A 22,755-nucleotide genomic window follows, 5' to 3' on the forward strand; every position below is an offset into this window, starting at 1 on the left:
ACAGGGGCAGTCACTGTGAGGGGAGAGGAGGAGCAGACAGGGGCAGTCACTGCTGTGGGGAGAGGAGGAGCAGACAGGGGCAGTCACTGTGTGGGGAGAGGAGGAGCAGACAGGGGCAGTCACTGTGAGGGGAGAGGAGGAGCAGGGTAGTGTAGATCTACTAGCATACCTAAACACCACATATATGATCCAGTTGAAGAAAGTTTTTCACAATAATCGGAACCAGCACATCCCAATCTTCTGTCAGTCTACCTGTCATGGCTGCTGTCTGATAGGATTGTCTGCTGAGGTTTCCAGCTTGATTGGTCCGTCAGAAATGTACTAACGCATTCATTTAGCAGACACTCATCCAAAATCACGCACAGCACAGGGGGGATTTGAACCTGCGACCTCTTGATCTGTGGCTCTCTAAGGAAAGCAGGAACAGCCAGTGTCATTGTGTCTGTTGCAGGTGTCCATGTTGTCTCCAACAGAAGCTGAAGGGTGGGAATACAACCCTGGCGTGGTTCTTATGTGGACTGAAAGGTGTTTTTTCTCTAAAGGCCTGCATTATAGCTTTAGTGGGGCCCACACCCTAGCTATCATAAAACACTAGTGCTTAATGGCAGGGCCTGGGGTTAGCATGGCTACGCTGTAAAAGTACAGCCACACACAGAAGCATGCTGCCACGACACACTTGCACAGAAGCTGGGATACAGATAGCCAAGGGGCGGGAGAGGGGGGTGGGGAGGGGGGGAAGAGGGGAAGAAGGGCGGGGCGGAGTGACTGCTGACACCTGGGGGACTATGAGAGGATAGGTGTGTGTGTGTGTGTGAGAGAATGTGTTTGTGTGTGTGTGTGTGTGTGTGTGTGAGAGAATGTGTGTGTGAGCGTGTGTGTGTGTGTGTGTGTGAGAGAATGTGTGTGTGAGCGTGTGTGTGTGTGTGTGAGAGAATGTGTGTGTGAGCGTGTGTGTGGGAAGGTAGAAACACACCTGGCCGGATACACTCCTCCTCCTCACCTCTCGGTCACCCTGCTCATCTACAAAGTGACCAACTGAATACTTTCCCCCACCTCCTGACCTCACACACACACACACACACATGAGCACATGTGCACGTACACGCACAAACACAAACCCACATTCTCTCTCACACACACACACACACACTTACATTCTAAAGAAACAAATATGAGCACAAGCACACAGAGAGAGACCTAGCCAGCTCTAAAGTGCTTGTAAACTGTGGTGTTCCATCTTAGTTATTCACAGGTTCAGCCAAAGCCACAAACGCTAACTGGAACTATAATATTTAGACAGATGTGTAGCCTACTGCAGCCAATGTAGACCCAGAGGCTGGACAGAGGCCCATGTGACCTTTGAACCCTTGACCCAAAATCGTTTTTATATATTATATCCATCCCTCTCTGTCTCTCTCTCTGTCTCTCTATCTTTCTCTGTCTCTTTCTCTCTCTCTGTCTCTATCTCTGTCTCTTTCTCTGTCTCTCTCTTTAACTCTCTCTGTCTCTTTCTCTGTCTCTTTGTCTGTCTCTTTCTCTGTCTGTCTCTGTCTCTCTCTCTCTCTCTGTTACCATGGTAGCTGCTCAGTGAGCCTGCAGATGGAGCTCAGTCCCAGGGAGTCCCGTGTGTGTGAAGAGTCTCCTATCTGTCCGAGCACGGTGTCTGAGGGGCCCCGCGCCACCGGCCCTCTGATCCAGGCCTCCATGGGCCGTGTCTCTGCTCCCAGGAGCCAAAGAGAGGACTGACTGTCAGCTCCCCTTCGTCCTCCTGTGAGTGTGTGTGTGTGTGTGTGTGTGTGTGTGATTCAGCTGTGAGAGAATCCTCCTAGTCTTCATTCCCATGGTGGAAGAGATCCTCTCCCACACCCTTCCACGCCCAGAGAGTGAGTTCATGTAACGGCTGTGTGGAAGGCCACCACCTGAGCGACAGGAAAGAGACACTGCATGAGGGTGAGAGACCTGAACAACCTCGGGGCTCTTTCTCACACGCTCGCAAGACAACACACATTCACACACACTTCCCCTTGTCCACCTTTCTTTCTTTACGGTGAGCTCTTCTGGTCCAGGAGACCATCCATCAGAGTTCAGTCCTGAGAGCGCGTTCGGACGCAGGGTCCCTTCGTTGTTTGTACGACGGCAAAACAAAACAAAGACTCTCAAAGAAGTTCTCTCTGCCTTTGTCTGTCCGAGGTGAGAGTTCATCCCTGGAGAGGTGCCCTCCCACCCCTCGGCACACAAGCCTCACAGCCATTGATTTGGCCTTGTGACATGGGGGAGGGCGGGTGGGCGGCGGGTGGGGGCGGGTGGGGGCGGGTGGGGGCGGGTGGGGTCGTACTTGCTGAGGGACGCTGACCTCTCTGTCTCTATCGGCCGCTGAGGCATTTTGTAGCAGGGCCGCTGCTCTGCTGCCTGGTGGGACAGTCTCTGTGTTGATCCACTGCTGGAGAGGGGGCTCAGTTTACCCTAACCCCCACCCTCTGAACCCCCCCACCCCATAACCCCTCCACATCCCTCCGGTACCCATCACCCCACCCTGCACCCCTCCACACACACCACATATTCACCCACACACCCCTACCACCACTGGGAGCTACCACGGGCTTCCTATTCAGCTAGCACTGTCAGTCAATATCCCTGGCATTCAGAGAAAAGGTCACCGTCAAGACGCTGGAGTCCCTCTCCACCAGTTCTGAGGGGAATGGCATGTTATTTAGTTATGCTATTTTGAGGAGAGATGTGTGTGTGCGTGTGTGTGTGTGTGTGTGGGGGGGGGGGCGCTTAGAGTGTGCATAAGTCCTTTTTAATCATTTCAGCTACAGAAAAAGCTCATCTTTGAACTGATTGAACCTGAAGTGATTGTGTGTGTGTGCGTGCGCTTCTGTCTGCGTGCGTGCCTTGTTGTTGTTTCACACACACACCCACACACACACACAGTGACACTGTCTGAACCTGCTGCTCTCCCACCCGCGGCTTCCCTGATGTGAAACATATGCATCCTGTATGACTGTGTGTATGTTCTGTTACAATGTGAATGTGCCAATACAGGTCGCCATGGCTGTGTGTGTGTGTGTGTGTGTGTAAGAGCAACGTGTCATCACATGCGTGTGCATGTAGGAGTGTGTGACTGTTGCTCTGAAGACTAGAGAGGCTCAGACTGTGAGACAGAGCGAGACCCTGGCAGGGTGTGAAACTCATTTTGACAGGACAGCTGGGAGGATATATGAACAGAGAGGAGTCAGTGTGTGTGATGTCTGCGCTCAGCGCCCGGGGCCCCTGGATTTGGGCTCCTGGTCACCACGGGGCCGGCAGGAGAGGAGTCAACAACACAGCCTTATCTCCACCGTAGACTGGGCATTCTCTCCCGAAACACTGGCGGAGGAAATACCTGGTGTAATTAACCACTCAGCCTCCACCAGCTTCATGCGCTCTCCAGAGGTGAGTGAGAATTTGCAATGTGGGATATTCTCAGCCGTGGAGAGTCACACCGAGAAGCTGTGGGAACATTGTGTGGGGGATTTTTGTGGGAATGAGGAAGGGTGAACGGTGGAATGGTCTGGCATGTAGTGCCCCCTGCTGGGGAACGTGAGAAAGGTAGCAACACAGAGAGCTGTTACTGTAAAGGGTGGGGCGAAACCACTGCAGACGAGTTCCTAGGAGTTCTGGTATAGCACGGAGAGAAAAGAGCACAGAATTAATGATCACAATCCCACTAACTGTATAACTGCTACAGGAGAATGTTGTTTTCCTGACCTGTCATTTGCCCAGGAGTCATTTGCCCAGTAGGATGTAGGATTGTAGATATGAAGGATTATCATTCCACAGCAGTCCTGCTATCAGACATATCTCAGGTCAAACTTTACTGTTCTAGGTGTATTGATTCCTGTCTGTTTAGCCCGTGTTCTGGAAACTTCCTCCTTGCTGTGGTGTAGTGACTCCCTCGCTCTGGCCTCTCCGTGACTGTTCTGCTCGTGTCGGCCGGTCGGTTCTGAGACTGACAGGCCTGTTGTTGACGGAGGGAGAGGGATGCGGGCGGAGAGTTCTCTGCTCCTTCGTTCTCACGCCGCAGTCTGGAGACAGGCTGCTGCGGGGCCCACATCCTGCCATTGAAATGGACTCCGAGGACGGCCTGTCCTCCCTCCCTCCCCCTCCTCCCCCTCCTCTCCCCCTCCCCCTCCTCTCCCCCCTCCCCCTCCCCCCCTCCTGTTGGCCTGTGGCATCATGGATAACCGTGGCGCTGACCTAACTTCCTTCCTGTCCCTCCCACAGCTGTGACGTCCCCGAGGCCATCGTCTGCTGTGAATGGCTCTGCCTCGCTGTCAGTCACGCTCTTAGCTACCAATCAACAGTGCGGGTACGTTTGAACTCTATTTCCAGAACGTTGGATCACCAACAAGAACGGGCTTTTGTGTCGAAGGAAAACCTCAACTGAGCTTTCATGACAGACCACGGCCAGACGTGTTTCTAGCTAAAAGTCTGGGCTGGACAGACACCCCCCCATCATCCAATGACCCCCCCCTCTTCTCTACTCCACATGGGTTTAGACCTGTGCCATCCTATGTCTCAGGGCTGCCTCTGGCTTTGTGGCTGGATTAGGAGGACCACAGCTGTTGGCCCCGTGATCAAAGCTGATTGAGGCCCCGGAGCTGTCAGTCCCTGTGTTCAGCAGGGCCGTTCTGTTTGGGATTATCACACCTGTGGTTCAGGGTTTAATCCCAGCAGAGACATGGGAACCAGGGACAGGGCGGACTGGGGGTCTGGGGGGAGGGAGGGAGGGAGGGAAGGGGGGGGGGGTAGACCAGACCCCGGGACCTTGCCCCCCCCGGCCCATTTTAACATGTGGGGACCAAATGGCTTTCATGACAGAGGGTGAACTAGTATTTGCCCAAAATACTCAATTTCATGGAAATGTTTATATCATTTTGAGATACAATGCCCCCCCAAAAAACTGAATTCAGATGTCAACGGCAGCAAAAAGTTCTCCCCAAAAGACCTCGATAATCATCGGGGAAGCTATCTCCACATTTACAACAATAGAGCCGCCCATCATAAATCAGATCCATGGTCTGTGCAGTGAGGCATGTGTGACAAAAGCACCCCCCTGTGGCGAGAAAGGAGAACTACCACATAACCGGAGCAACATCTGTATTAGCGACCGTTTAACGTCTCTCAATCCGCTGGTGTATTTCTGTGAGGATCCATTGTCTCCGTTGAGCTCGTAACACGGAAAATCCTCTGTTGTTGTTTGTTGTTTGACTAAGCTCGTGTTCTGTCTGCCCTCAAGCCCATTTGTGTTGGTCAGTTTGTCTTACAGATTAACACGACTTGCACTCTTTTCCCCCCCGACTGAAAAGGGGGAAGAATTCTCTTCAAAGTGTCTGTCTGTTGCTCCAGTTCTTTAAACTTCCCCATGGGGCCAAATCCTTCCTGAGGGGTTTTAATTCCCATCACTCAGCCTTAGCTGCAGCCATGTCGGCATCCTAACCTAGAAAATACCGGCCGAGTGGCAGTGTGGTATGGCCTCCCATTCTCCCACTGTGTTTCATAAACACAGGCTTAACCCCACACTCCCCTGAAATATACACTCGCCGTCACGCACACAGCACATCACTAATGGAAGCTGACACTCCGCAACATTCTTTCCCCTCCCTCACTCTGTCTTTCCCTCTCTCTCTTTTATCTCTCTCTGTCTTTTTTTGCTGTCTTTGTCTGTCTTTCATGTTTTCTTTTTCTCTCTCTATCTATTTCTCTCTCTCTCTGAACACGTGTGTGTTTGTGTATATGAGCATGTATGCGTGTGTGTGTCTGTGGGTCGCATGCGTGTGTGGAATTCAGGCTTGTGCTTTACAGGGGTGAACATTCTTCAACTCCTTCCCCGGGCTCTCTGGCGTGGCCCGTTCCCAGCGCTCCACGGAGGCCACCTCTCTCACATCCGACAGAGCAGACGTCCGCATGGGGAACTGGTTCTTCACTACACGTCCTGTTTCTACAGGAAGTCTGGTAGATCTGACCAGATCAGGAGAGAGGCTCTTCACTAGACACAAAATTGGATGCTTGAACATAGAAAATAGAATAGAAGTAGAAGGAAATTACAAATGCCGTTTTATTTAAAACTATGAAATTCAAATGGAGAAATACATTTTCAAAAAAAAAAAACGGAACAGTCGTTCAAAAAAGAGAACAATCCGGGAATGACCCAAGATGAACACAAAGCACCGGGACCGTGTTGTGTGCTGTCATGACAGCGAGCTAGACGTGATGCCATACTAATCCAGCAGAGGGCGCTCTCTGGCCACCAAATTGATCAATTAAATCAAAACAGCACATTACATGTCATGGCAAAATACAGTACATTGTATACTACTAGGCTACAAGTATAATAATAAAGCCATAGCCCACTCTTTTATATGAGCAGTTAAACAGACTACTTAGTACTAACATGTTATAACTATTTCAATTCATTACACAGTCACCACAGTGTAAACATCCTACATGTCACATTTTGTGAGAGAAAACAATTTCAGAATCATAATGGGTTGTTTTCGCCATGAAAGTTCACACAAACAAGGAATTTACGTTGTCAGGAAGGTGCATACTAAACATATAAGAATCTTAAATAAGTGTGCACCAGTCTAACTAATACTAAAGGTACAAAGTATAACTCATACTAAAGGGCTAAAATATGTAAAAGATTTAAAATAAAATATGAAATAACTATAATATACAAATACATTTCCTTATGACTAGGCATTTTACAGTTAATCTACATTGTTTGTTGACATCTACAAGCAAGCCTAAAACAATGTGTGAAAGGAAACAGCCAGGAAACAGCCTACCAGTGTTTTTCAGCCTCAACTGAACTTTAAAGGTTAAGGCATGCTGGACTAGAAGCTAGCCTAGGCTATTCACTTCTGTAAATATATATTGTAGCCTACAGTACAGTAACAGTCACAGTAAAAGTAACAGCTATTTCCACCAATGGACCATAAGAACGCATAATCTGTTCTGCGTAGGATTGTTGAAAATGCCCACTTGTCAGGAGTGGTTGTCACTTTCCTAGATAAAGTTGACCTCAGTCTGGAATGTCACCGTTGCCTCGCCTCCGTAGCGGCCTCATCTCCATCTGATTCCGGTTATCGACCGGCAGACCACCACCCCCATCACCACCATCAACACCACCAGCAACTCTACCATCATGACCCGTATTGGTACATGGACGAATCATTTTACCTAGAACAAACAAAATAAAGTAGAACAATATAATAAACAATAATAGTTGAACCGTTCGACACTTGGATTAGCATTGCTTCATCCAGGGAGCTATTTTACAGTCTGGCGGCTAGCATGATTAAGGGTGAGTTGGTTAAATAGTTAGCCTAATGAAGTCCGTGGACTAAAACAGGGTAGCCTCCATGGCAACATATTCATTAGGCTGCAATTAGTCTCTTTTACCGCCAGCCATTGATGGGTTTAGATAATCAGCGTTGTGGCATATTTACAGAGTTTGTGTTTCTGCTAATCGCCAAGTAAAAATATTTTGCTGAAATATCTGGCCTATTTTGAAAAAACTGTCAAATGGAATAATTAATCAATCAGAGTACGTTTAACAGTACTCTTATCGTTTGACAAGGTATAGACTTGACTCACGATATGTACACGCCATGATGACTCCCACAATAACTACGCCAATAACACCTCCAACAATAATCCAGGTAAGCCCATTGGATGTGTCAGGTACCTCATCTGTGAAGAAAAAGAAACACCAGTTTCTAGAAATGACGGTAATATTGTGACACTGCTGTACTAGGAATATATACAAGACCATGCCATAGTTATCTTGTGGTTTAATGTGATGTTAACACCATGTTAGGGACAGTGGTGGATTCTCTTCTGATTTGCCCACAAATCAATCATTTTATTGCCACATATGCTGTCGTATACTGCATAGATCTGAATAAAAAATGCCACTCTTCTCTTGATTGAGGTGTATGTAGCAAGTGATATAACAGGTGATCTGAAAGTCAAAGATAGACATAGGCTAGCTAAAGAAAAAACAGTCCAACAACCAGAAACAAACAAACAAACAGAACAACCAGACATTTGTGGTTTTGCATTGGTCACCAGCCACCCGACCCTTGGGCTGTTTCTGGAACAGGAAACCATTGCCACGGAACTGAACGGCAACCAAATCATCTGCAAATCATCTGCAGCTAGTAGTAGCCTACAGTAGCTTTGTATAAAATACAAATATTATAATACCATTAAATTGTATGAATAATGTATCAAAAGTTATTAAAAGTCACTCACTGACATTAATGGTGTTGGACACAATCTGCTTTGAAGTGGGGTTTGTGACACGGCAGGTTACCGACAGACTTCCTGTTACTGTGACCACGCTTTCCACGAGGTAGGTCCCGTTCTGTTCGATTGTTGTGACGGTGTTTCCAGCCTCAGAACTTTCCTTAGTTCCGTTGTTTGAGGTGTTCTGGAATGTAAGGATCCATGTGAGCTCCGGCTCGGGGAATCCGCCCCGGGTTGTGCAGCTAGCCAGCATGGCTGTGCGGTTCACACGGAGTTCCGGCTTTTGGAAAGGTACTGCAGGCGATGAGAGAGCAAAGGACCACGGATGGATCAAATATAAGCAACAAAAAACATCTATAACTTGATACAGTCATTGATTTAAATGTTGAGGTGACAAATGGAGACTCATCTGTACCTGCCACAAATATGGTGCTTTTGCACACACATTTCACCAGGTTCTGTTCATCTTTCTTTTCTTTATAGTAAGCACAGACAGTCTTACTATTGTCTTGAATTGTTAAACCCTCCATTTCTAGGGAGATGTTTCCAAAGGCAAGGTTTTCCGAGGCTTTGGTGCGATTTTTATACAAATTCGGAAGCACCTTTCCCTCATTGTAATGAAACAAAACGTTTTTATTATTATCTTGCCAAAATAAATTGAGTTCTTTTAGATTAATGGGATGAGTGGAAAATTTGACCTGACAGGGTAGGAGTATGGAATGACCATCTGTAACATTTATTTGATGTGTCCATGTAACTGCAAAAGAGACAAACAAGAAGGTCTTGTTAAGTACGTGAATCACATCTATGCAGGGTGTGCTTTGTCATTCTGCTAAACAAAGTATAATGTCAGAAATGGCCATGCATAGCTCAATATCTTGCAAAACATAGGGACATCTTTACAGACTTACACAGATTGCATCACAGCAGGCTTTTCAAACAAATCATTTGTGATCATGTATTTCCACGGCCACCAACGTGACAAAGTACGCATGCATGTGTGTTTATCTGCAGTGCTGACACATTTCTGTCTCAGCTAGTAATATACATTTGGTTAATTATTTGTTTAGGAGGAAGATATTTACTTACCTGTGAGTCCAAGACAAACAAGAAAAATAAACCTAAGATGGTGTCCCATTTCAACCTGCAAGGGAGACAGACTGAAGAAGTCACAAGTCAGGGTGAGTTAATTCAGCGTTACCCAATTACATCCATAATATAAATATTTTGTTTGCACCACAGACTGCATTGTTCCTCAGTCATATAATTTATTAGAGTTATATTTTATACTATTCGCGATTTATCTTAGAGGTATTTTATATAATTAACTGTTGTTAATCAGAGCCTAGTCTCAAGCATATCATTATCCAGTTGCCACTGTATATTTGATCAATAAAAAAACTTTCTCAAGACACACCACTTGTGATTCACCACTCCGGTCTATTGACACACATGAAATCATAGCATGCAGGCCTCGCATGAAAGTGATTCCTTACCGAGCCTTATCGACTTTTTCTTTTTAGGTGTTTAGATTCCTATCTATGTTCACTACTCTCTATCTGTAAAACTCTTGTATATACATACACACACACATATATGCTATGAAAAACGCTCGTACTCCCACAAGGTAAAATAAATTGCTCTGAGTCACGTACAACAGTGAGTGATACGAATCATCTTTCGGTCTTTCTTGTACCATCCCTTGTAATTTGTACAATTCCACTGGGCTGCCCAAAACTCTGTAGCTACTCATATCACATATAACAAATAAGTTATTCTTAAAAGTCTTGCACAACGCATATTTTCAACTGTAATATTAAGCATAACTGCATCCTACCCCAAGAGGTAGGTCCTTACTCCTGTTGTCGCCTCAAGACCGCTGTACCGACACAAAAATGAAACCAAGCTTTTCAATGAATGACTGAAAGACGCCATGCCCATTTTAATGAACACCACATCCTGTTTCTATTGGCTGTTTTCTTAGCATGATTAAACAGGCTATTAGAAAGGGGGCCCCTGTGTCATTGTGTTGTCATGTAATCATGTTTATCATATTGGGTTGTAAGGACTGTTGTGCGCTCTGTCGACTTATACTGTTTGTTACAGTATAAGTTATCACACCCCGAGGCGAGGTCTGACTCATCTCTTATCTATGCAAAATTCCCACGGTGGACGTGGATAAGGGCTAGGTTGGGGCAAGTATCCCAGGATGTTCTTTGATAATAATTTGTATAATGCACTTTATATTTAATAAAAAATGTCAAAGTGCTACAGGTTAAAAACAATAAAGAATGCAAAAAATAATGTAAAAAAAAAGAAAGAAAAATAGAACAGAATAAAAGAGTCAATCAGCCAAAAGCTCTGTCACAGTAAAGGGTGGGTTGTTAGGCTACGTGTAAAAGCAACCACATAGTGTGGTGTACTAAGGTGATCAGGGATAACATTCCACATACTGGGAGCGGCTGAGCAGAAGCCTGAACTACCATGTTAACGCTTATTCATTGGAGGTTTCAGGAGATGTTTTGCAGCAGGTCGCAGGGTCCGTGTGGAAATGGCTTTGTGTTGTCAATTGACATGTATTTAAAGCTGCTATCACCTTTGATAACCAGGATATAGAATATGAAAGGTTGGAGAGAGGGAGAGAGAGAGATAGATAGATAGCGAGAAAGAGAGAAAGTAAGAGAGAGAGGTGGCGGAAAGAGAGTGAAAGGGAGGGTGTGCGAGACAGCCCAGGCTGTAATCCAGCCCAGGCCTTTGCATTAGGCATTTGCCTTTAGTAGATCAGCATCTGAAATCCCTTTCCCCTCCCACCTATCTCCACAGTGAGCTAGCCAGCCGTAGCCTACTATAGCTTCCTAAAGCCTCACACTCCCAGAACATCAGTTCTGCTTTTTCAAGTTTTTCAAGTTCACCCACATAACAAAAGTCTGAAATCACTACCAATCATGAATATTACTTTAAGCTTGATATAACTAGTTAGTTCAAATCACTACAGAAGTCAGTGTGTCACACTGATGATAGGAAGGAAATAAGTAGTCAAACAGGAAGTGGTCTGTATAATATTCATATTATTCAACTTGTGTTCATATAATTAGATACACCAATCAGATGAAAAAGTCAAATGCATCTGACTTCAAATCAAATTGTATTTGTCTAGTCCTTTTTTACGAGCAATGTCACAGAGAGCTTCACATATGCCCATGGAACTGCTTAAACCAACCCAAAACTCTTAGGAGAACAAGGTCAAGTCCTATTCGCTTCATTACTCACAGTATGCATTTACCAAGAAAACAAAATAGAGGCGATAATGGTGAGATGCAGGAAACGCACTGTGAGACCAGTTTTACCAGGTGCATCAAGGTAAGACATCTTGGGAAAGGGTTCAGTCTACAAACAAAATAGAAGATTTCTTGCCATTATTGCGGGTAGAATTGCCACAATACCCTTATAATCTATTCAATTGCTTTCCAAAGAATAAAAAAGCGTTTGATTTACTTCTCAACCCCAACCCCTCTCCCTCCCCCCCCCCACGCACACACACTCACTCTACCTCTCAACCCCCACCCCTCCCCCCCCCCCACGCACACACAGTCACTCTACCTCTCAACCCCCACCCCCCCCCCCCACACACACACACCATCTTAAGGCCTTCCCTCTTCCTCTTCTGTCCGTGGAGAGAGTAGTCCTGTGACACTGTGAAGTGAGTCAAGAAACCCATTGACCTCTGACCTCTGTGCCGAGGACCAGGCAGAGCCAGGCAGCAACCTAGCTCTCAGTAAACATACCGTAAATCACTGCTCTGAGGAGGAGGAGGGGGGTGGGGGAATCGAAAATGCCTCATGCTTGAATTCTCTATTCAAGTAAGCACACTATAGGGATATTCTGGTGTCAGGCTGTTTGAGGTTTAGCTGGTATGTTCTTGGCAGTATTTTGTTATTAGGATTAAGAGATGTGAAATGTACTGCAGGTTCCTGAGGGTGATATGAGTGTGTGCAGTGTATCAAATGACGTGTGCATTCTTAGTGTGTGAAAAATCTAGTGAAAAACCCTCTTCAATACAAAATCCAATCTGAGCAATACATTTTTTTTAAATAAAATGTATTTTATTATTATTATATTATGTATTATGTATTATATTATTATTTGTAAAAAAATAATAAAAAAACTGGTTTAAGTGGTGTCTGTTTGTAAGATATTAAGATATTAATACATAATCAAGGCTTATCTTGACTGAGTTGTCACAGGAACTATTGAATGCCCACTCAGTGATAGTGTTATGAAGTTGGATTTTGACACTTAACAGGTCTTTTATAATGATATATGCAATAGCATATTATTGTTTTATTTCATAGGCAACACAAATTACATTAACTACAGTGTAACTACTTAGCAATACTTGTATACAATTGCTGTGTGATTTAATATGAATTCTTAGTGGAAGAATTCATATTAAAGTGGAAGTTATACCAAAAGTGAAAGAAACGGCAGTTTGGGAGTGGTGGGAAAGTGGATGTTGGGAAATGCTGATCAAGATCAAAGAGAAAAACATTGTCATACCTCTGGAAAGCCCAAACTTCTCCCTAACAAGTATTACTTGTGTAAGAACTTGTACCCTTTTACCATCAATACGTACACACATATTAGTTTCAACTTAATAACAATGTTGTTACTAAGGTATTGCAGCTACGTAGTTAAATTCTAATTTAACATTTCCGTAAATGGTTGCCAATTATTTAATCAAATAAATCAGAAGGTAGACAAAAATGGTAACAACATTCCACACATTTCTGCAATGAAACATTTCCCTGAGTACTGGACCAGCATGTTTGCAAGATCAAAGAGATTTGCAAAGGAAACTCAGTTGTTGCTATAGTAATAACGATTGCAAACTCTACATTGCTAACTATCATTGCTAACTCTCCTTATAGCTTAGTGAAGTCTATCATTGCTTACTCTACTATTGCTAAATCTATTGTGGCCAACTCTATCATAATTTTTTTGGAATATACACACGTGCAAATACTGTATATATCGTGGAACACACAAACACACACTCACCCATAAACCATGGCCATAGCCATGGAGTCAACATTGGGGGGGACAAATTACATTTGTTACGATAATTTCGGACAGCGTGAGTGGTTGTCGTAGCGTAACACATTTATATGTTTATATCAATATATTGGGGGGGACATTTTGACCAGATTTGAATATTGGGAGGGATGTGTCCCCCCCAATATGTATGATGATTACGGCCTTGCACAAACGTATAGTCAACACACTCCCAAGAAATTTGATTAAACTTTACTGAACTCTTGAGTAAGTTGACATTCTTTCTCACATGCACAGACACAGACAAACACACACAGACAAACACACACACACACAGACTAATTAATAGTTCCTGCAGTGGGAGAGAGAGTTCTTGTCCTGCTGGTTTCATTATAAAACAAGCTGGCCAGTGGCTTTGGCAGAGGACGTTGCCATAGGTACGCTTATAGAAGGGGACTGAGGGGGATGGTTACTGGACACAGAGAGAGAGAGAGAGAGAGAGAGAGAGAGAGAGAGAGAGAGAGAGAGAGAGAGAGAGAGAGAGAGAGAGAGAGAGAGAGAGAGAGAGAGAGAGAGAGAGAGAGAGAGAGAGAGAGAGAGAGAGAGAGAGAGAGAGAGAGAGAGAGAGAGAGAGAGAGAGAGGCACCTTGTTGCCCGACCACGTGCCTTTGCATTCCTGCCCTGGATCTGTGGGGATGTACCCCTCCTTCTGGGGATATCAGGACAGAGGCACTACAGAGTCAAGGGAAGAGAACGGAGAGGAAGCAGAAGAACAGCAGTTGAGGAAGACAACTCAATTTAGCTAGACGGTAAGTGTCACGTGTCATGTGTACGATGATGAGTGATAATGTGAGGGTTCAAAAGCTAATAAGTGTGTGGGGGAGGGTGGGGCTTTGGTGGAGAGTACCAGTGAGTCACTGTATAACCACTCAAAGAAATCCTCTTTACAACTGATTGCTGTAGCATCTTCTGATTCTGTCTCTGAAAAAAAAAACTCAATATCAGATACACTGTGGAAAGTTCTACACCATCTCACACATGTAGCGTAAAAATACACTTAGACTGAAGAAGCGGACAAAAAAATGAGTTTGCCTGAAGTATTATTGTATTATGTATATCAATTTAATGAAAGTGACCAAAATCATGCTTCAGAATCCGCACAATTGAATGTGGAATGGAATTCACAGACATTGCTCATGACTGCAAATGGTCACAGTGTTCATTTAGCACCATGAGTGTTTAATCAGTACGCAAAACGAAACAGAAACTTGCTGTAAAAAGGGTTACTTTTTGTAAATGATTAAAGTGTAAGTCTTACTGTGAAACTAACTGCCTGGGTGTGCACTGGGAGTCTGGGTTAGAGCAAGACAGGAGCAGGGAACAAGGGGGAGGAAGCTCTCTTAGTAATTATCAGAATAATTATTAACTACATCCACAGACCTCGGAGGAAAGCAGCCTTGGTTAAAGCATCCTGTTAAAGTGGCTGACTGGAAGGAAAGTCCCTCTTCGGTTGGCAAGCTGGACGTCTGTCACGAGAGACAGCCAGAACGTTAGCCGCTTGCTCTAGTAGGAATTGACCGTTGGCATATGATTTTTCTCTGCTCGAAACCCCGGTGGGCTCTGGGAACTCGAGAGGAAGTGATCTTACGGCTGGGTGTAGAAGCCAACATTAGCATCTGCTGGGTCCTCTGGGCAGCGATTTTACTGGTTGTTAGCAACATTGTTGCCACAAAAACAGTTGAGGCACACGTGAAGTATGTGCCGGCATTCGCACTGAGATCAACATGTCCTCATGCAAACCTAACATCTGTTTATTGGCATGGCCTGGTGTGTGAGTAATGACCAGGTCAGTAGAATGCTTATGCTTATTTGTCTGTTTGTCAGTCTGTTTAGAGGGAGCCATGCTAAAAAGATGATCGATCTTTTATTGATCCAGAGGGACCTCAAGTGGGTCACATTTTAGCGTTTAATAAGCGTTAATAAGCAGACAGAGTATCTGGAGAGTACTGTGTACCTACAGTAGATCTACTTGGTACGAGCAAGTTTGCACTTCAGAAAGTCTGTTTGTCTGTTTACCTGAGACAGGAAGCAAATCAGTGACATAATGTTTTGAATTTTAAAAGACATTGAATACTTGATATTGAAAAGTAAACACCACCGAACTTGTTGGTTTTTATTTCACTTGTTTAAAAATGAAATTGAATTTATTTCAATGTAAGATCAGGCAGATTCAGATCCAATAATCTTCGCCGAAAAAATCTGAAAACCAGCTACACCTGGATGATGGGCCTGAGAGTTTGCAGTTGGACCCTTCTTGGAAAAGTGAGATGGTTCGATTGCATTATTAAGGTTCAATTGCCTTACCTGTCCTTGGTATCCCGGATGTTGCAATCAGAATTCTTTCGGCTGGAATTTTTTTGGGGCTAGAGTAATTTCGCCTAGAGTTTTTACTTTTCGAATATGAGCAACCTGAATGTCCGAACCTTGAATTTTTTTGATCTAATATCATATCAAAACCAACATTCGGTGGTATTAAAATGAAGTATTCAATACCTCTTAAAATTCAAGACATTGTCATTGATCTGCTCCCATGGTTCCATAGCTCTCTTCTCACACGCACAGTGTCTCTAACAGTAACTGTTCTGACCAGAATTCTCTTGTGGCGTTTTCACTCTCTTTTTTTGGGGGGCCCTTGTATGTGCAACTTGCTTTTTTGTGTGCGTGAGAAAGTGAGTCTTCTAGTTTTGAACCGAAGCCAAACAACCAAGCACGCACACAGAGACCCAGTCCTCCAGGCAGGTCATGTTACCACAGGCCCGGGTTGAGCGCATGTGTGATCTCCTCTGCTGACCGATCAAGATCAGCTCCACCACAACCCCATCACAGAGAGACATACACCTAGTGGACAGCTTATCTGTCTGAACACAGTGTCATAATACAGGTCATAATATATTATGGAAAAACACAAGGGAAAATAAGTCGTATTTTTAATATTTGATTTTATGTTCATTTATTTTATTTGTAGAGTGAATAGAATCATCTCATCTCTGATTTTAGAATCGGATAGATATGAATGGTGACTGAGCAGTAACTCCCTTGGATTTTCAACTGCAGGTGGCAGTCACTGCCCCTCCCTTGCCTAGCCTCCCCTCGCATGGAAGGGGGAGCTAGTGGAGGAGGAGAGAGAGAGAGGGAGAGAGCGAACGAAAGAGAAAAGACAGGAAAAGCTTGGGACTCATGGAGAAAATGAGCAGAGGCTTTGCGTCCGTCCTGTTACTGCAGTCCATTCATGCCATTCCGTGTTCATAGAGTACGTTTTTCTCCTCTTTTTTCCTCTCATTTTCTCTCTCTCTTATTCTCTCTCTCTCTTCTGGACTGACTGTTCCTGCCGTTTGCGTCCGTAGACAGTTGTGAGGAGTTCCAGTGCATCTGTCCCCAGATGTTCTAGCCTGCGTAGCTGTGCTGGGAGCCAAGCTTAAGCTGTTTGCGAGGAAGAGACATCAACATGCCTCCTTGACTGCTGGAACACCCTCCGTAAGTACACACTAACACACTCCAACACACTCTCACAGTGGTTTGTCTCTGTATCCTTAGATGAAGATCCGTAGACAAAGCTTTGGAGTGTTTGTGGGTTGTGTGTGGTTGCGTCTGTGTGTGTGCGTGCGCGAGTGTGCCTTTGGGAATGTTTGATAGAAAGAAAGCAACAGAGAAAGCAAAGGAGAGAGAGAGAGAGAAAGAAAGAGAGAGAAGGGGGGGTGAACGGTAGAGGAAGAGATGATTTGGGTGGGTGCTTGCGACCGCATGTGGAACATGATGTCAGAGGAATGCTCTCTGCCTCTCCTTCAGCAAGCCCAGTCTGGAACTACAGCCCCTCTCACTCTCTCTCCCTCTCTCTCTCTCCCTCTCTCTCCCTCTCTCTCCCTCTCTCTCTCACTTAGCATCCGGCCCTGCAGCTGGAGCCTGGACAGAAAAAAAGAAGGGAGGAAAACAGGGTATGGAGGGAGAAATTGGGAAAGAGTGGGAGAGCGGAGGATTAAAGAGGTGGATAGGAAGGGAGAAAAGGAAATACGGTATCAGAAAGACTGAGAGAAAAAGAAGCGGAGGGCATAGAGAGAGAGATGCTGGGGTTGCGGTAAAAGGGTGTGAGAACATTTGTAGACAGAAAAGAAACGGTAGGAGGCAGAGTTCAAAAGGGGAACAGCTGGAGAGGGATGACTAATATTAGGGTTGAGGGAAAAAAAGAGTGGGAGTAATGAAGAATAGGCCCAGAAAGAGGGAGAGAGAGAGAGAGAGAGACAGAGAGAGAGAGAGAGAGACAGAGAGAGAGAGAGAGAGACAGAGAGACAGAGAGAGAGAGAGAGAGAGAGAGAGGGAGGGAGGGAGGGAGGGAGGGAGGGAGGGAGGGAGGGAGGGAGGGAGAGAGGGAGGGGGGAGGGAGGGAGAGAGAGAGAGAGAGAGAGAGAGAGAGAGAGAGAGAGAGAGAGAGAGAATGTAGTAGGTTACAGTAGCTCACCAACCTGGGACTGTTGTAAACGTGTAGCGCCACAGATCAGGTGACGTCTGAGGAGAAACATTTACAAACCCGAGCCTCAAAAACTGAGAGAAACAGGTGGTTGGTAGTAGGTTGCAGTCTCGCGGCTCATCTTTATTGTTTTATAGTCAGACTCACCTCGTCCAATAGCAGATCAAGAAAAGTTCTGGCCTTCTCTTCAGGAACTGTGTGACTATGCAGTTGTGTTCTTGGTTTGTTAGTTGTACAGTATATGTCACGGATTGATGTGTTTGCTTACTTCAGGGAGGGGTGAATAGGTGACTGCCCTTTCAATCATCAGTCAGGCTTAGCCCTTCAGTGTGACTGAAGAACTAAAGGCACTCTTTGTGACCATATCCATCCTTCTTTCTTTCCCAGACCTGGTTTCAAACAACTAAGTACATTTTGTCCGTCCGTACTGCCAATCACAACATCGGAAAGTCCTCTCCTTCTTCAAACCCCCAAAAAAGAAGGGAAAATGTGCCTCCTAGACGTCAGGCCTGCTTATTCATCCCTCTTCTCTCCTCGACAAGGAAAGAAAGAGGGCAGTGTTTTATTTTTCCTGCCAGTTTTTATGTGGCTGGCCACGGACATTTACCACAGCCCAGCACGGCGCAGGCACTTTTATAGACAGCCGTATGCCATCCGCAGTAGCCCTGGGCATGGAAGGACCCCTCCCCAATAAAGTCAGAGAGCAAAAAAATAAGTGGCTCAATTATGCGTGTGGGAGCTTGTCCTGGCTGAGACGAACAGATTCAGTTGGCTGTCTCTCACGGCTTTCGCTCGGTACCCAGTAAAAACACAGACGTAAATTACAAGCAGAGGTTACTGTAGGACATTACAGCTTGACGTTTTTGTGGGACAAGTCTGTATCTTCGGTTCAGATGTTAGAAACCTTCAAAGAAACACACAGTATCGTTATGTGTTTTCAGAAGTACTGTAGAAAGTCATTCAATTCACACTGTGCTATTTCAACATCGCTCAGACGGAAAAGTATCAGAGATTAAAGATGAACTAGATTAGACTTTATTTGTGATTGTGCAATAAAACCATACAACGAAATGTGCTTGTGTAGCCTCTAAAACAATACTCACTTTTATATACACACTAACACAATAAGTAAAAGGTAGATCAACATGAAACCCCACCAAACGTTCCTGTCTGTCTGCTTTTACAGACTGCACTTTGCCTTCTTCACCCCCAGCTGGTGATAGACTGGTTCCTGTGTCTATCTTTACCAGTCATGCATGGGGTGAACTTCCTCTAAGAGTATGGATTGTAATTCATGCGCTGAAGTTTATAAGCTGTAGGCCCAGTGGGGAGGACAAGTGAGTGGCTGTGTAAATGATTCAGCTGAATATGCTTGAATAGTCTAACCGACTGTTAAAACCTCATTTTCATTTTTTTCTAATGTATTACCGATTCTTAAGGCCTCATTTCAAATAATCTATTTGAATATTTGTAATAAATGTATGTTTTTCCTTCACTCTTCCAGGTTTGTCCAAATACCCCGACTTCAGCATATCCAATCAGTGAAGATGTAGTCTGGTTGGTTGCCGTGGAGATGTCTCTTAGCAGGACCTCCCCTTGGCTCCGCCCACCTGTTTTGTTGCAGTGCCTGTTGGGAACGCTGTGGACTCTGCTCCTCCCCTTCCCCGTCACTCCGACGACAGGCCCCGCCCCTGCCACGCCCTCCAACAGCACCCTGCTCTTCGACACCGGCGCCCCCGGCAACAGCTTGCGCAACTGCAGCTGCTCAACCGCCATCCAAGACTGCAGCGAGGCTCTGGCCAACCTGCAGTGCGACTGCCACACCGTCCAGCGCTCAGCACTGCCCCCCGGAGGCCTGAGGGTGACGGGGGGCCTGACCGTGTGGGTGCGCCAGCCCTGGGTCCTCCAGGAGCTGCTGAACGGGAGCGAGGTGTCCGACCTGCGCCTGTCCTCCTGTGGCCCGGGGCCTCTGCTCACACAGTACCTGGCTGTGTTCGGCCTCCGGAGGCTGAGGGTCCACAGCTCTGCCCAGGGGGCGCCACACCGCGACCAGGGGCTGAGCATCGCCTCTGGGGTCGGGGCAGACGTCGGGGGGTCCCTCTCCTCGGCTGATCCCCCGCCCCCCTCCTCCGTGCTCCAGGTGTCCATTCTGGATGTGGCGGTGCTGAACGGGCTCTCAGCCCTGAAGGCGTACAGCGTGGCTGGGCCCACCCTGTCCAGCCTCTCCCAGCACCTCCCTTTCCTGTCCCTGCCTCCACCCCCATCCACCCCAAATGACCCCCTACCCTCAGACCCACATCAGAAATGGGTCCTCACCTTCATTTACTAAAGCGTCTGGAACTATCGTTTTGTTCGACATCTGCGGAAAATCGAACAATCTGGAAGACACTGTTGTGCTGGAACCATGTTGCAAGGCGAGCTTGGTTGGCATACAGCTAATAATACCTTCTGGATCATCCCAACCGTGCCGATTGAAAATCTACTGTATCAATCCATGCCAACAATGTAAAGAGACAAGGACTACTTTTGTTCGCATCTCTAAGAACCGACTAAATGTTCCTGGGACATCTTTTTGAATTTGATCAAATGCCGACAAAATGGTATTCCATCTGCTCTTTTCTTTCTGCACTTATCGAGTGCAGATGGTCTATTAAACATGTTGTTATGAAACAGGTTCGGACGGCTGTGTTACGAATGGGAATCTTTTTGGATCTGGCAGCAGATTCCTATTCTCTTGGATCAAGTCAGATTCAAATGCTCTTCACTTGATACGGAATGTTGTGCCCCCTACTTCGAGCTGGACTTGGTAGGACACTTACGTGAGACTAAGAAGATCTATGTGGATCTCAACTGGTTCGATCTGGAAACTTGTAATCATGTCGGGGTGTTACATATAATGTCAGTCTGGTTTTGATGTTCGAGATCGTATTTTTTTTCTGGATTTCCCAGAAGTTGGATTTGTATATGGGAGAATTGACAGGGATATTCTGCTTATACTTCCACTCTGTTTCTAATTGTACAATTGGAAGAATGTTCTAAAACTACTGTAGCTAAGCACTTAAATCAGATGACAGAAGAGTTGGGATAAGTATAGACTAGCATGCAAAGAGGTGTTGGGAGCACAGAGAAGCCTTCTCTGATCTCATAACAGGCACTCTGGGTTCATTCTGGTCTGTATTTCCAGCTCCTATGCTGAGAGAGAATAGACATCATTAATCTGAAACTGCTCTCACAAACAAGGACTGCAGCCAACACTTCTGTTCTGCAGATCCTTCAAAAAAGGAGCTGCGTATATATGTGCGTGCTTTCACAAGATTGTGTATGCGTTTAGTGTATAGTGAATATGCACAGTGTCAGTATTATTGGTGTGTGTGTGTGTGTGTGTGCACGCGTGTATGTACATATTTGTCCATGTAAATCTGTGTCTGTTTGTCCATGGGAATGCATGTATAACAATGTCTGTTCATGTGTGTGTGCACATGACTAATTTGGCATCTTTTACAATGGCTTTGGTAGCATACATGCTTCTGCTTATTACTGCCCTGTGGTGGCATTGACTGCTATTTTCTGGCAATGTCGAGACTTTTCGCATATGCCATCCTAACCATGTGTCCACTAATGACCGTGGTTGTTGGAATCTTTGATGCTTTCTAAAGCTCTGCCTGCCTTGTTTGGTTTGGCCAAAAGTTGGCACTATTCAACTCCATCTTGGTAACGGACTATAGTGCTTATAAGCACGCACTATTGACAACAAAGTAGCAAAAGTATAAACATTTGACTTTTACAACCGCAACTAAATAAAAGATACCTCACCACGTACCAGCTGAGACTCTGCATCCGGAACATCCCACCAAGACCAAATCATTGGGGAGGAGTTTCACATGCTATAATGTTAGCCTTTACGGTTTTGGAGAGTGAGACCTTTTAAATTCAAACAACGTTTTTCATGTCCACCTCTCACCTGATTTAGGAAATGTTCACCTGGGGTTAATTTTAAGCCTGTTTGCTGTCTAGTTGTCTAGATGTAGTTGTATAAATTATTTAGATTTTATGATATGTTTGAGGAGTGACTCGTCCGCTATGTGATCACGACAAAAGTAGCCTATATTTGAAAAGGTTTGGTACGTTTGATTTGTATATAATTTGGTTTGTGCAGACAGATCATTATACCCTGAATAAAGGAACTTGTGCGTCAAACTTACTGTGTTTATGGCTTCTACACATACTTGGTGTACTTTTCAGCTCAGTAAAGTTATGTATCAATAAAAATTCGCAAATTATTGAGTACCAATTTTCTTTGAACACGACAGCTACCACTCAATGAAGACGACAATTTAAAAGAAAGAAATAATGCCGAAATACGTCATTAACTATACTTGAGGGACCTCTTGTGGCTAAGGAATCAATCAAAATAGCTTAACCAATAGAAAGCCTTTAGTCCGGCGTCATGTTGTAGTTTGAGGCATTTTCCGGCTTCCGCTGTTGTATCAAAATCGGTGACCTGTCGAAAACTCACCAGGTGTCACTGTTCTAATAGCTTGCCGATGTTAACTTAAGGGTAAGGACATTTCCTGAAGAGCATGGCAAACATGATTGGTCACCGATCATGTTTCCGTCAAGGAATTTGTCAAGTTAATACAATGTAGCCTGCATTTATTTCACGAAGGTGGGCTCTATTATAAAGGTGTACAGTATGAATTAAATGCATTTCTGTATTGACAGCAAGCAGAACTAATTGTATTTTATTTTAAATGGACTACAACACCAGGCAAATAATTTTTCTTTAAATTTATTTTTTAACTTGTTATTGGTATCACTAATAATAAGTCAACCTATTAAAAGAGGATGTATAAAACCAAATTCTTTTTTTGAAATCCCAATGG

At 45.0% G+C, this 22,755-nt stretch overlaps 2 protein-coding genes and 1 long non-coding RNA gene across 4 annotated transcripts; 1 reads left to right on the forward strand and 2 right to left on the reverse strand.

Moving 5' to 3' along the window:
• Window positions 1-6,082: 6,082 nt before the first annotated feature.
• LOC146233637 (uncharacterized) lies at window positions 6,083-10,552 on the reverse strand. Its single transcript, XM_084689287.1, has 6 exons — window positions 10,136-10,552; window positions 9,388-9,458; window positions 8,714-9,055; window positions 8,305-8,592; window positions 7,645-7,740; window positions 6,083-7,227 (listed from the first exon to the last, which is right to left on the reverse strand). Exons 1-6 carry the CDS (start codon window positions 10,237-10,239, stop codon window positions 7,070-7,072), a joined length of 1,059 nt encoding a protein of 352 aa, XP_084545413.1. The 5' UTR covers window positions 10,240-10,552; the 3' UTR covers window positions 6,083-7,069.
• Window positions 10,553-13,994: 3,442 nt separating this feature from the next.
• LOC146233638 (uncharacterized) lies at window positions 13,995-14,928 on the reverse strand. The gene is made up of 3 exons (XR_014741530.1): window positions 14,791-14,928; window positions 14,258-14,331; window positions 13,995-14,082 (listed from the first exon to the last, which is right to left on the reverse strand). It is a non-coding gene; the product is annotated as an uncharacterized LOC146233638 (long non-coding RNA).
• Window positions 14,896-22,152, forward strand: LOC146233639 (exosomal polycystin-1-interacting protein-like). Of its 2 annotated transcripts, XM_084688056.1 has the most exons (5): window positions 14,896-15,196; window positions 16,465-16,660; window positions 16,755-16,884; window positions 17,289-17,342; window positions 19,377-22,152. In XM_084688056.1, exon 5 carries the CDS (start codon window positions 19,446-19,448, stop codon window positions 20,199-20,201), a length of 756 nt encoding a protein of 251 aa, XP_084544182.1. In that variant the 5' UTR covers window positions 14,896-15,196; window positions 16,465-16,660; window positions 16,755-16,884; window positions 17,289-17,342; window positions 19,377-19,445; the 3' UTR covers window positions 20,202-22,152. The 2 variants fall into 2 exon arrangements, with proteins under 2 accessions (XP_084544182.1, XP_084544181.1); XM_084688055.1 differs by lacking the exon at window positions 17,289-17,342 and having other exon boundaries at window positions 14,968-15,196.
• The last annotated feature ends 603 nt before the right edge of the window (window positions 22,153-22,755 follow it).

The sequence above is a fragment of the Hypomesus nipponensis genome, chromosome 23 (assembly GCF_054491055.1).
Source record: "Hypomesus nipponensis isolate SF chromosome 23, ASM5449105v1, whole genome shotgun sequence".
In the NCBI taxonomy this organism is placed as follows: Eukaryota; Metazoa; Chordata; class Actinopteri; order Osmeriformes; family Osmeridae; genus Hypomesus; species Hypomesus nipponensis.

Excerpts from the sequence above, each read along its gene's own strand:
- LOC146233637 (XM_084689287.1), bottom strand. The coding sequence starts at position 10,239 with ATGGGCATGGCGTCTTTCAGTCATTCATTGAAAAGCTTGGTTTCATTT. Across the intron at positions 9,459-10,135 it reads GTAAGGACCTACCTCTTGGG|TCTGTCTCCCTTGCAGGTTG; the intron begins GTAGGATGCAGT and ends TGACTTCTTCAG. Across the intron at positions 7,741-8,304 it reads GTCCAACACCATTAATGTCA|ATGAGGTACCTGACACATCC; the intron begins GTGAGTGACTTT and ends TTTTCTTCACAG.
- LOC146233639 (XM_084688056.1), top strand. The coding sequence starts at position 19,446 with ATGTCTCTTAGCAGGACCTCCCCTTGGCTCCGCCCACCTGTTTTGTTG.